At 37.5% G+C, this 14,993-nt stretch overlaps 1 protein-coding gene across 4 annotated transcripts in view; it reads left to right on the forward strand.

Moving 5' to 3' along the window:
- lrba (LPS-responsive vesicle trafficking, beach and anchor containing) overlaps window positions 1–14,993 on the forward strand; it is a 257,432-nt gene that overhangs the window by 68,623 nt on the left and 173,816 nt on the right. For all 4 annotated transcript variants that reach the window (XM_079850095.1, XM_079850096.1, XM_079850093.1 and 1 more), the window contains exons 22-25: window positions 9,141–10,385; window positions 10,557–10,732; window positions 11,322–11,475; window positions 12,645–12,825. In XM_079850095.1, coding sequence (XP_079706221.1) covers window positions 9,141–10,385; window positions 10,557–10,732; window positions 11,322–11,475; window positions 12,645–12,825 — 1,756 coding nt within the window. The remainder of the gene's footprint in view (window positions 1–9,140; window positions 10,386–10,556; window positions 10,733–11,321; window positions 11,476–12,644; window positions 12,826–14,993) is intronic.

Genomic DNA, 14,993 nt, shown 5'->3' on the forward strand with positions numbered 1-14,993 from the left:
TTAATCCAGAAACCATGCAGACATCATATTGAAATGATAATAAAGTTAGGACTTTGCCTCATTTCAAAAGTCTGATTTACACCTATTATTCTTTTGCTTTTCTCTCTTTGGTGTCTCTTGCCATCAATCTGTCTCTCTTTTTTTTCAGCACTGACCATTCTCTTGTATTTGGTTCCTTTTCTCATTGCCTCCTTCTCTCCTGCGCTCAGACTCTCAGCATTCATCCACTGGCTTCTCACTGCAGAAACCTGACTGTTATTGTGCTCTATAATCAACTTGACTTCTCAGATTAGAATCTTTATTTTCCTCCAATGCCAAACCCTCTGTTCATACTTTTATTTACAGATTGAATTGCCTCCTTAATGTTTTTGAGAGCTCTCAGTTTTCTTCTTTCTAGCTTCAGAAATGTCTATTTTAAGATGCTCTATTGACATTGTAATATGGACACGGTTCCAAGCGTAGTGAAGTCATTTGGTGTCAGACTGTGGTTTTGGGCACCAGATTCTGGCACTCCTCCATTTATACACTTTGCTTGTGTTCTTGTCACTGGCCACTTGGGGGCGCAGCTGTGCTATGCAGTGAGATGTGTAAGAAAAAGAAGATCTGTAGTGCTCAGAGTGCACTGCTTATTCATCAGAATATGTAGCCTTATTATAGCCTCAGATTCACTTCAAGCGTGTCATTTCTGTAGTAGTAGTGTCACCAAATGGAATCACAAAAATATTGTTTTCAAACAGGTTTCCCAAACACTTCCCTTCTCCGTTGGTTGGACAAATAGCCATGACAGACTTAGGCCAGTGTTGCTACTGTAGGTCAGGGTGGTCAGAATGCTCAAATAAACATCTTGAAATGTGTGTCTTGCTAGCACTGCAGAGCCACAGTGGTTAAAGGAAATTTTCAGGGTAATCAGTTTAAATTATACAAAATATACTGTAAATCAGAGATGGCCAAAGCAGGCCCCGCATGTTAAAATATGCCTGTGATCTGAACCTTTTTGATTTGGCCTGCCATGTCGTATCTTCATTTCTAGTTTCTAGTTTTTTTGTGCTTTATTTTTGCAATGAAATGTATTGAAAAGTAAATTTGAATTTGAAAAATATATACATTTTAATAGAATGTTGTTAGATTTTTTTATAAAACGTTTCGTAAAACGTTTCGACACCTCTTTTGGTAATAAATGGTTTATTGACAGTTGTCTCTGCATATTAAGCACTCATAAATAGGATAGAAGTAATTTTATTTATTACACTTTTTATTGCAAATTATATATTTCAACTTTAAAGGTGAGAAAGATGCACACTCACAGAAAACAAAAACATTATTTGTAATTTTTTGTAATATATTAATTTCATATAAAACAGTCCTACAAAATGAAACAAACAGGTTGATTACATTTATGTTTATTCATTTCGGTTGTTTTATCCATAATGACATACAAATGAAAATAATACCAGCGGAAGTGATTAATTCAAGGGGAAAGAAAAAGAAAAGAAAATAACAGAAGTTGTGCTACTGAACTTAATTCAAAAGCATGCTGAAATGCAGATACAAATTCTTATGATGATAGTAATGCATGTAGAGATACCTCTTTAAAATAAACATTAAAATAAAGTTAATTCTTCTCACTCACACCCCGCAGTTAATGGTGTCATACATGATCAACAGTAAAATAAAATGTAATCTGTGAGTGGATCGAGCAGCGTTAAAGGATTGCAGCGTGCTTTGCTTTCCCTCTTTTTCATGCAGACACGTTTTCTTTGAGTCTGCTTGCATTCCTAAAGTAGCTCTCACTGCTGAGGCAAGTGCACACAAATTGATCATTCCCCTTCCTATGGGTCAAGCCTGTAATTGCTTTTTTGCGCTATAATTGCACAAGATTAATGCAGGTAGGGTCCTGTTCTGTTTACAGCGTCTCTGGTCTGATCTAAAAACAGAAAAGGGGGTCGTGCGAATGAACTGGAAAGGTGTAGCAGTGCAGAGCTAGAGAGATACGTGCATCTGCTGAGGAAAAAAAAAAAATCTAAAGAAACTCAATTGCAATTTTATTGTCCAGTGTGATAGATTTCCTGCCAACTCTGGAGTAGGAGAGCTGTTTGTCACTGTAGCTCTCCCTTTCAGCTGCAGGGGCTGGCTGACTCTGTGTGGGGGAGAGAGAGAGCGAGATACATTGTGTGTGAAATAGAAAGTGTGCGTGTTTGCATATTAGAGATATGTGAGCTTTTCAGGTTGTAGTTTACAAGATCTCCAGATCCCCAAGTTTGAACACATTTAATATTCATCTCAGATGGCCTTGGCAATCATTAGGACAAGTCCTCATAAATTCAACCAGCCTTTTGGGAACCCCCCTGGTAAATAAATACATGCTCTTGGGCAGACATACATTTAGACAAGTGTGCAACATTTTTCCCCCCTTTTCTTCACAATTCAATTGTTTTTCCAGCTCACTATAGAATGCCGTCTTTCATTGAGTAAATTTGTTATTATAACATAGACATTTCATATTTCTTAAATTTCTTATATATATATATATACACACACACACACACACATATGCGTGTGTGTATGTACATGTATGTATATATATATATATGAACTCAATTGATTTAAGTGATATATTTAAGAGTGAAATCTCTTTCTCTCTCTCTCTCTATATATATATATACATATATACGTGTGTGTGTGTGTATGCATGTATGTACATATATGAACTCAATTGATTTAAATTTTATACATATATAGAGATTTCGTTACAGTTCGTTACAACATAGTGTATATATATATACATACACACACACACACACGTGTGTATGTACATATATATGAACTCAATTGATTTAAGTGATATATTTAAGAACGAAATCTCTCTCTCTCTCTCTCTCTCTCTCTATATATATATACACATATATATGTGTGTGTGTGTGTATGCATGCATGTACATATATATATATATATATATATATATATATATATATATATATATATATATATATATATAATGAACTCAAGTGATTTAAATGTTATACATATATAGAGATTTCGTTACAGTTTGTTACAACATAGTGTGTATATATATATATATATATATATATATATATATATATATATTATAACATGAACATTTCGTATTTCTTAAATATATAATTTAAATCAATTGAGTTCATATATATGTACATACATACATGCATACATACATACATACACGCACACACACACATACATACATACATACATACATATATATATGTATGTATGTATGCATGTATGTATGTATGTATGTATGTATGTACATGAACTCAATTGAAATATATATGTATATATATGAACTCTCAAAGTCTTTACAGTCTATAAAACATATATTTTTACCAGTTTATTTATTTTTCTGCCTCAGTTAATCTTAGGAGATCTACATACAGACTTTAGCAAGTGTGCTGTTATCTGATTGTTGCTTGATTGCGTTTTACCGAGCATGTGTGTTTCAAAGGAGATGAAGTTTCCTTTCCAGCCAGCTCATTGTAAGCAGACAGATGTTTCTGCAGATGGGCCTGCTGACACCACAGCTTACCCAAGGTGCCCCTGTCCCAGCACTGCACATAAATGAGACTCAGCTCCACACAGTTACTGAAGGGACAGTTTTCTGTTGGAAGTGATCACCTTGTGAAAGACTTGGTGCCCTTCATGTTTTCCTAGTCAGCACTCTTCTTTTCCACTGTAAGAAACATCTTAATGGGTGAAGGAGATGTTGTAATGGTCCTGAAAAAGTGGCTGCTCCCCTGGAGCCTTTTGTTTCTTCCTAGAATGAGAGTCCTGTGACCTCCTCTGGGTCATCACACTATGCTTTTGTGTTCTCCAAGGGAAGGAGAAAGTGTCCTGGATAAATGTCAGGAATAAGTTACACGCATTTAAGATAATGTATTTATTACAGTACAGTACAGTACATTATTTCAGCATCTCCCACTTTTGCTTACAAAACTCTGTGAAGAATAAAGCAATACCCCTAAACATATTGTATTTAAAGTAAATAATGAAATAAATAATATTTATACCTTAAAAATAAGGATTAATATGATTCCATGAGTGAGGATTGTATTTTGCAGTTAACTTAACCTATACTGTATGCCTCCTATATTAATATCTCTCCCCCATTTTTGGCTTCTAGCAATTAAAATATAATATAATATTAAAATATAATAAAATATAATATAACAATTATTGTCTGCTCCTTCCTTTTGACAATACCAGGAGTTTATTTCCTAAACTTTCTTAACACTAAAATCCTGTTAGCCAACAAGACAATGACGTTTGTCTTTGTTGACAGTAGTTAGATTCTGGGCCTAATGGAGATGTTGGAAGAAAAAACCTGCCTAAGGACATAAAGCCTATTCTGTGGTGTCATGAAGTTGGTTATCGTGCTGGACAACAGCAATACTATGGATTTAGAAGACAATGGATTCCAGTATTGGGACATTGCTTGTAAAGATAGAGGCACACTTGCAGACAGTCTGTATTGAATTAACTCATAGGCTGGCAAGCAAACTGACTTTAGGACATGGATAGCATTGACTGTTTAAAGACATTGACATTGATAAACCAATCACTTTCTTGACATTCATTTTGCATGCTTATCATACCATCACATAAGCAAAGTTTAAAGAATTTTTTGAGGTAGAAAAATGTTATGATCGACCTGATTGTTTTATTTAGCTGTCTTCAAAATTTCAAAGATGACAGTCCCTTTTCTCCTAGTATTTTTGGAAAATGACATTGTTTTAGTTCATTTTTTATTGTTGTAAGAATAAGCAAAGAGAAAAAAGTAAAATGTATAAAAGATCTGCTAATGGATCGAGATAAAATACACACACAGTCTTTGTTCATTATGCAGTTTTGCATCTCAGGTGCTTTTTTAAAATATTGTTTTTCTTGGAAAACAAGAGAGTGGTTCTGCTTGTCTGTTTGTCTTGAGTCTCTCTGTGTACCTTTATACCACACTCAATGCAGACAGCTGTGAAAGTATCGAAGGGGTGGGGAAGAAAACTAACAGTGTCTTTTGGACAAAAGAGATTCAGTCTGCTGACCACATTGATTTTTGCAGGAATGGAATCGCATTTAGCTAATCCAATTAGAGCATTCTCAGGGTCCCTATTTCCCCTTGTTTTGCGGTTACTCACTATCTATTGATCTAAATGGGGCTCCCTACTGGGCCTACTGTGAGAGTCTGTAGCCGACTGCTCCCTGCTGATCCAAGATCAGTGATTTTAGCACTGTTATGGTCTGTTGCTGAGCTTGCAGTCTGATTGCTGCAAGTTCAGCTGGATCATAACTGTCTGATGCTGGATGAATCTTCCCTATAGATTTAGGTAGTTTTCAAAAGTAAAGTGCAAATTTGATTAAATAGAAATGCAAGTATTGGACTTTGTCTACCCTAGATATTTTTTTGTAGTATTGTAATACTGTATCTTATACTTTGTTTATTACTTAAGGATTTGTGCTTACAGGTAAAGTTTAGATTTAAATACAGTATTTATAGAAATACAATGAATTATTGATATTTTTGCATTAAGTTGTAGATTTGGCAACCAGACACCCTGCTCACACAAAGCTCGCCGTCACATTATGAAACCTGCACTGTATTCTTAGATGAATTGTAGCTTTTTCCATATCCCATGTCTAAAGAGCTGGCCGGATTTAAATTAGATCAGATTAAAACTGATGTCTGGCCCACCCGGTGGCATACACACTACATTTCAAAACCACATTTCTATAGTTACCCCCTTTCCAGAGTAACTTTATCTCCATGTACCGAATGCCGGTTATAGTAAGGTAAGTAATGCTTTTCACATGACGTAATACTTTATTGGTACGATATGCATTGTAGCAGGCTGCCAGACAATGAGGTGCTTTAGTGTACATATGAAGATTTTTTTTTAAATTTAACTGCATATGGTATACTTACTGATTTTTGAAGATAATACCTAACAGGATAATATGGGGCCTCATGTGCAGCTTTTTAAACCCTTAGTGGTTTACATGACTTTAACTTAAATTTTTCAAATCCTTAAATGCCTTGCAGGCCTTCCAGATAAGTTTGGCTATTTATTCCATGCTTATCCAGCCACAAAGGAGGGCAACGTTTTTCTGAAAATACAGCGTGTGGATTTAATAGCAAAATGTTAAATGCTGAATTGAGCCCAAACTAGTGATCTTGCTATTCCAAAGAAGAGAGTCAAGAGAGAAAGAAAACCAGCAATGCATTTTAAAGCTGTCCGTTCCGAGCAAACAGCCATGGATTACCAGTCAGACCACATGGAAGATTAATGGCCAGGCTTGTAGCAGGCTAATTTAGAACAATAACGGCCAATTAATTACGTATAATAAGGCTTTCTTGCCTAAATGCAAATGCTGGCATTGGTGTGGAAGCTGCAAGTTGTTTCTCGTTTCCCCAGTGGTGTGTTTGACTTTCTGTCTTTTGTGTTCTGTTGATAAATTGAGGTGTGTTTTGGTGTGTTCAGACTTCTGATGTATTTCTGCAGATGCTGTGCACTGTCTGCTGCTAATTGCAGTCCTAAACACACATGACCATCTCTCTTTTCAGAGTATTTTTTCTACTGGCCTAGTCAGGCTAGTTTTTCAGATTTTGACCTGCCCTATTGACATTTTTACTGGCCTTAAGGGCAGAAAAAACGAACAAAAATTGTCACTTTTTTAATTAAGTGCCAAAACCAGATTATTATTATTATTATTATTATTATTATTATTATTTTATTTAAAAATAAAAAAATAAAAATACATTTCTTTATAGGAGAAATGTATAACAAATAACATATTGAAAGATAAATAACCTTGAAATCTAAATATTTTTTATAAGGTTTATAATTTGCAGTAATAAATATTCATAACCTATAATGTTTATCAACATACAGTACATGACACATGGTGTAGGGCCTCCTTTTGCGGCCAGTAGAGATTTAATTTGTCTTGGGAATGACAGATACAAGTCCTGCACAGTGGCCAGAGAGATTTTGAGCCATTCTTCTTCCAGAACAGTGGCCATGATGGTAGTTGAAAACTCATGGTTTCAAGTTTAGTTTCGAGTTGACAACCAAACCAAACCAGTCCAATTAGTCTTTGTTGCTACCATGACGCTGATCATCCACTTTCTTTGTTAACTAAGGCTTTGATCCGGAGTTTAGGATTTTAGGTGTGGCATCAGTAGTGAACTAGATTTCTCTCTTCTGCAGAATATTGCGAGATTGAAAAATATTAAGAATTTAAACAAATTTACACTGAAAGAAGAAAAGAGATGTCTATGAAAGAGGACAACTAAAATATATATATGTTTTGCTATATCAGTGCAAATAAAAGTTATGAAGCTAGTCTATATAGTTGAAATAGGTATGGAGAGAATTGAACATTTAAGCTCACGTGTAGTCATTTTTCATAGCTTTATTGATTCTAAAGCTTATTCGCATTACCTTTACATATTTATATTCATTTAAACTAAGTGCTTAATAATAATTGATCAATTGTACATGTGCAATGAGGGTATAATTACATAAAATCTAAATCATACAAAATTATTGTTATAAATAAGCATTGCTATAAGACAGACGATTAAAAAAATTATAATTTGCTATGTAGTGATGATGGAATTTAATTTGGATACATTATTGCATCAGACGTGTGTCACTTTGCTCACAGCTGATTGGTTACATTTTTGTTTGAGATCTCTTACCTGGAACATAACCTGTTACTATGGCGATGAACACTTCTAAAAGCCAAACCACTTTTGTGGTGCTTTAAAGCAAAGTTAATCGCAAACTAATCTGAAACATACCTGGCTCGCCACTTAAAACGGCTTCATGGTATAGACCCCAGATCACCAAATCAGATTTTCTCCTCCAAAATACCCCACAGTGCCTCAAAAATATTTAGATCTGGTGACTCTGCAGGCCATGAGAGATGTTCAACTTTCTGTCACAAGTCTTGCTGTGTGTATTGGTGCATTATCATGCTGATACACGGCACCCTCTTCAGGGTACAGTGTTTGAACCATTAGGTGCACATGGTCCTCCAGAATGGTTCGGTAGTCCTTGGCAGTGACGTGCCCATCAAGCACAGTATGGAATGACATGATACTGCAGCCCAAACCATCACTGATCCACCCCGTGCTTCACTCTGGGCAATAACAGTCCGGGTGTTAAGCCTCTTTGGGGCTTCTCCACACCATAACTCCCACGGATGTGTGGAAAGACAGTAAAGGTGGACAATCATCAGAGAACAATACATGTTTCACATTGTCCACAGTCCAAGATTTGCACTGTTGGCACCAATGAAACTGACATGTGGCATTAGCATGAGTGACCTAAGGTTTGGCTATAGCATCTCGACCATGAATATTGACCCTCTGGACCTCCCGACGAACAGTTTTGGAGGAAACAGGAGAGTCAAGGTGCAGATTTAATTCTGCAGTGATTTGTCCAGCTGTGGTTTTATGCTTTTTGGATACAATCTGGGATAGTACCTGGACATCCCTTTCAGACAGCTTCCTCTTGCGTCAACAGTTACTCCTGTTAGATGTGGTCAGTCCTACGTGGTGATATGCTGACATTACCCTGGATACACCACAAAGACTTGCTGTCCTGGTCACAGATGAGTCAGCGAGACGCACACCAACAATTAGGCATTTTAACTGATATGTCTCCCGTTATGTTGTGTGGATTGAAAATACTAACATGTCTAAGACTTTTGCATAGTACTATAAATATATGTGAAACCTTCAACACTATATTGGCCAGTGTTTTAGTTTCATTGTCCTGTATTATATTATATTATATTATATTATATTATATTATATTATATTATATTATATTATATTATATTATATTATATTATATTATATGAATTGTCAAATCTGAATGGAGAGGTAAATATTAATTGATAATAATAAACAGAAAAAATATTTACATCGGTAAGGTAGATTTAAACAGACAAGACAGTGAATTTAAACATCTAAACTTCTTTATTGCTTGATCTTCTAAAGTTCTTGATTGCAGCTAATACAGTATCTTTTTAGTTTGTCCTGTTGACAGTATTATGTCTGCTGCTCTACATAATTAACATTTCTCCCAACACTCTTTCATCAGGTCACCTTTGAGCAACACAAAGAGAATCTGGCCCGCATGTTTCTTGAGTACCAGCGTTTGGGTTCTGAGGGAGGATCTGAAAGCAGAATCAGAACAATCTCTGGTGCCAGTAATGGTTCTCAGTTCCTTGCCTCGGCCAATGGTGAGCTGCATGCAGAGGAGACCGCTCCATCAACTGTAATTGAGCTACGCGTGGAGGAGCAGGTCAGCGATCAGCCTAGAGATGATGATGAGATGCGGACCCAGATCCCTGTCACAGTGTCCAACATTCTGGCCAGAGATGAGGAAGAGAGACAGGCAGACACTGTTGCCACCTCACTAGAGACAAAGGAAGGGAATAAAGATGAACAGGACACTCTGAGAGAACCAAGAAAGGATAATGAAATGAAAAATATGGAAGACAATCATAAAATGGAGACTAGCATGGATGGACAGTCTGAGAGATCAGATCTGAGTGCACAGACTGCAAATGACAAGGATGCCAAAGGTGAAACTGAAGCTGTGAAGATGTCAAATGAAGATGATTGTAAAACAAGCAATACTGAAACTGAACTAAATACTCAGGTAGAAGATAAAGATAAAGGACCTGAGGATTCTTCTCCTGAAGCTTTAAAGGAAGCCAAAGTGGAAGAAATCACTGATGCTGCTTCTGAGGTTTCAGCCTACCAGGAGGCTAGCATGACTGGTGCCTCAGTCATGAATGAAGATAGCCCTGATGTTTCCTCCGTCAGCAACTTCATTAAGGTCAGCGATGACAGCATAGAGGAGTCCTCATTTGTTTCAGCTACTTCTGGTGAGACGGATGACCATGGTGTTGAAAAGGAAGATGATGGAAAGAAGAAAGATAACGAACTAGAAACCGAAAAAGATGAGAAGCCAATGGAAAATGAGAAGGCAGAGGAAACCAAGAATCCACCGGCTCCCATGGTGGAGGTTGATTTAAACCAAAGCACCTCCACCGATGAGACCAAGCTTCACACAGAGACTACAGAGAGTCATGGTGCTGTTGATGCAGAACAAGCTGCAGAAGTACGTCCTTCAGATGTAGCCGACACATCTACGGCAGAGGTTAGCCCTAGCACTGAGAGTATCTCACAGGATCCAGGAACTAACCAAGACACTCTGAAGTCAGCAGGGACTGAGAGCTCAGCAACTAAAACCAAAGAGATTAAAATTGCTAGACTGGATGTGTCGAGTGTGGCCTCAGACACGGAGAGACTAGAGCTGAAGCACACCTCAACAACAGTAAGTTTTTCAATATTAAAAACAGAGGAACTTGACCCAGGTTGATGCTTACAGTAATTCACTAAATTTATTGATTATATAAAAATTTTAGATTTTTGATGGGGAAACAAAATGACTATTTCATTTGGTCATATAAAACAAATGTTAGAGTAATAAATGGCTCTTTTGCAGAATCTGAGCTCAGATCAAGCAGCTGCTTCAAGCCCCACAGGTCAGGGCAATGAGGGCTCGTCTTCTGCACGGTCCACCATGTTCCGTATTCCAGAGTTCAAGTGGTCTCATATGCACCAGCGTCTTCTAACCGACCTGCTGTTCTCCATCGAGACAGATGTGCAGATGTGGAGAAGGTGAGCGGAACACCAAGAACCAAAGATCAAATAGGCAAAGGAATAACATATCAGTATCTGTTTATAGATGTATGAAAAATATTGGTATAGATTATTGATAAAAAATAAATAAAAAAAAGCTAAGGTGCAGTCACATTTAATCTAGTAATCCACACGATCAGGATTTTCATGTGAGGGCAAAAGATTTCCACACACAGATTTCACATTGATTTCAGGTTGGTGACATGAATTTATGCATTGACCAACAGAACTTCATATATGCTTCATACATTGACAATAGACAATGGAGCTTTTTTTCCTGTGAAATTTTGCTGAAATTTCACCAGTGTGACAGCACTTTAAGGGGTGACTAGAAATAATTTTTTGTGCTATTCGACAGTTGCTGTTTATAGACATTACGTTAACCTGGAACATTGAAATTACAATATCATGCTCTTATTCTGCGACTTTGAGCTTGGGAAAGGTGCTTTTTGAATAAATCTTTTTTGTAAATTTTTATTTGTCATCATTATGGTATTGTTTGTAATTATCCTTCTGCTGCCTCAGTAGCAAGTTGTTGCATAACTGATTTTCTCACTTCTCCCCACAGTCATTCGACTAAGACAGTTATGGACTTTGTGAACAGCAGTGAGAATGTGGTATTTGTGCACAACACCATCCATCTCGTTTCTCAGGTGGTGGACAACCTCATCATGGCCTGTGGAGGAATCCTTCCTCTGCTGTCTGCAGCCACCTCCTCTTCGGTTAGTATGTGTGTGTGTGTGTCTCAGAACCCCGTCTACACCCGAAGCGAGCAGTATGTTGCTTTGCGTCAAAAGCAAATTGAACCAATTATAATCAGTGATACTGTCTATATGGGAAACTTTGGCCCAACTCCACATGTTAAGTTGCACACAGTAACCTCATGCTTTTCTGGTGTGGCGTGGTCACGTCCATTGTACTCCCGATTTAACATTCTTTCCTTGCCTCGACTTATTTCAGTCACACTAAAGAACGGCTAGAATGTTAGGATAATCAAGTCAGTCCACCGTACCTGTCTGACGACTTGCTTTATTTGTTGGACATCAGTTTGACAATTTTCAAGCCTGCATGGAATCTGTACCTGTAGAAGTCTGCAGAAAGCACAGCAGAATTCCGCCTTGTTCCGCCTTCCATTCATGAAATTCTGCATTCCCTGCCCTTTCTCTATTACTTTATTTAATATTTGACTAATCTGAGTAACCTATTCACATCATGACAAATATTCGGTGCAATAAACATTTTAATTTGAATGAATGGCTGTTAATGTGTCTGTTCAGACTATGACAGACATTTGCATGCAGTCCATGTGACAGATCGCTCTGCAAAAAAAGATGGACAACCAATAAGATTCACACTTTTGGCAAATCCGCTGCTAAAAAAATCGCGAACTCATGAAGCACACAAAAATCAGAACGGCTGTAACATGTAAATACTGTTTGACTTTACTTCTCTGTTTCAAGCAGCTGTCAGAAACAGAAAGTTGCACAGCGCTTTGTACTCTGGAGTGACTGGGGTATTGCTGCTGTTTTTTTATGCAATGGTCTAAACAGACAAATCACATGTGAAAATCGGACCTAATTTCAGCAGATTTTGCCTCACAATCAACATCAAAGTAAAAGTCTGAGAGAACCATTAACGCATGGCGTGACACCGTGTACATACAAATGAACACGGATCTCTTTGGGTAGAAGAGAGTGTGCTGACCCTTCTTATTGTTTATCATGTATTTACTTTAATGATGGTGGTGAGTGATTACAATAGTTGTAATTATGAAATGTGAAGGTGATGATAAAGGTGACCATCAGTGCATTATGGAGATCTGATTGAAGATAGTGCTGATGATGAAGGCTACAGTTACAGAAATGATGATGATGGTTACACTGTCTTGCAGCATGAGTTGGAGAATATCGAGCCATCTCACGGTTTGGCTGTGGAGGCATCACTGATGTTCTTGCAGAGGCTGATCAGTCTCGTGGACGTGCTTATCTTCGCCAGTTCACTCAACTTCACTGAAATCGAAGCAGAGAAGAACATGTCTTCTGGAGGAATCCTAAGACAGTGCCTGCGTTTGGGTAAATCTCTTATTTCAGACTTTTTCTTTAGTGGTGTTTGCTAAAGCCAAAGGTATACTTGTCTGTGTTCTGCTCTAGCTCGCAGACAGTCTGTGTGACGTAATTTTCGTTATCAGCACAATCCACTGATGTCTGTCCATTGTCCACATTGTCTGCACGGACAGAAGCATATGTACAAGTTATTTGAGAGCTTGAAAAGAAAGCTCCAATACTGTAGGTAGTGTGCACACGCCGTGTGTGTGCATCCCCACTCGCCTTCAATGGAGAATACTTTGAAATGCTTGCACATTAGGAGTGGAGACGGAGGAAACACAGAAAACAAAGTATATGTTTTCATATTAAGGCTTATTAGCTATTGCACATAATTGTGGTTAGGGACTTGAACAATCAGTAAACTTTGCCATTTAACCCACCCTGCACTGTTTGTTCTACAGACACAGATTTGTTCAAGTTGTGTGGCTTGTTGTGGGGAGGTGTGCTATTACTTTTACAATTGGAGACAGTTGAACAATACCCCAAAGACTTAAATTGAAGGTGGGACCCGAGACATACATAGGTATATGTATAGGGACTTGAATCAGCAAGTAATCACAACATTCTGAAATATCAAATTCTATGTGTCTTTCTAGCTGTTTCTCATTTTCTCTACACTACTATTCAAAAGTTTGGGGTCAGTAAGATTTTTAAAAGAAAAGAAAAAAACATTTATAAAGGAAAAAAAATACTTTTATTTAGCCAAGGACACATAAAATTAATCAAAAGTGACAATTTATAATATTACAAAAATATCATAGTTTCCAGATGTTTTCAACACTGATAATACAAAGAAATGTTACTTGAACACCAAATCAGCATGTTAGAATAATTTCTGAAGGATCATGTGACTCTAAAGACTGGAGTAATGGCTGCTGAAAATTTTGTTTTTAACTATAAAATAAATTACATTTTAAATTATATTAAAATATCTGATCTCTTTTCTTGCTCTTCTCACTCATGTATTTGTATCTCCTTTTTCATCCCTCCATAATTTTGAAATAATGTTCTGCTTTTATTATTTTATTTCTCAACCTGTTCTCTTTCACACACTCAGCCCCTTTGCAGGTTTTTTTTTTTTTTTTGCTTTTCACTTAAAATCACCCTCACTGGTTCATGGGAAATCGACTTTCAATTGATTTTAATAGAGTTTGATGTTAGCATGTTGATAAGCTAAACGTCTGGAGCAGCTCACTAGGTTTTGGAGCACAGCCCTTTTTGCTCATTGAATTCTCTCTATTGGTTCATTTGGAGTAGAGGTAATAACGTTTTTTACCTACCATCCCCACCCGTCTGTGTGAGTTGTCTGATAGTGTTATTATAAGCTCTCCACACTGCAGTGCTCTAAAATGGCCATTGACTCTAATGGCTGTTTTGTAGCCTGAGGCACCTCCTTCTTTATGTGTCTATGTATCACAAACTGTACTGCACCGTTATAGACCACATAACAGAAATCCAGCCGTTCAGATTGATTACATTATTCATCTCTCTCTCTCTCTCTCTCTCTCTCTCTCTCACTCACACACACACACACACACACACACACACACACACACACACACACACACACACACACACACACACACGACCCTCCTTGAAGCTATCTAGACACCATCAAACTCCCTCTCCTCTAAATATAACACTTTTCCACTCTACTACCCCTCCGCTTTGCCACATCGGCTCTCTCTCCCATGTAACCCCCAAACCCACTGAACAAAATGGCCGGTGTGTTAAATCGACTCGACACTGTGCAGCAAAGGCAGGGTGGAGCTTCCCGATTGGTGGAGTGAGAGAGAAACCGAAGCCTGTTTTTAGGAGGGCTAAAGTATAAAATGAATATTTGATGAGGTCTGCCTGTGTGTAATCAGATTTGGGATCTGTAACAAGGTTTTGCCCGCCATCTCTCCTTCTATAGCTCTCTTTCGCTTGCACTTTCGTTCAAATGACTAGAACGTCTAATGGAAAAAGCTGGTTGGTTCCAGCACTGGAATAATACCTTTAATCTAAGCGTTTTGGAGTTTACATTTGTCAGTTGTCAAGGTATGAGAGGACAGAGGGTTGAATAGAGTCATACACATGCACAGTCACGCACACACATTGTGCAGTACAAACTCAAACTCATGTGCAGTACATTA

Source organism: Squalius cephalus (assembly GCF_949319135.1).
Source record: "Squalius cephalus genome assembly, chromosome: 2".
Lineage (NCBI taxonomy): Eukaryota > Metazoa > Chordata > Actinopteri > Cypriniformes > Leuciscidae > Squalius > Squalius cephalus.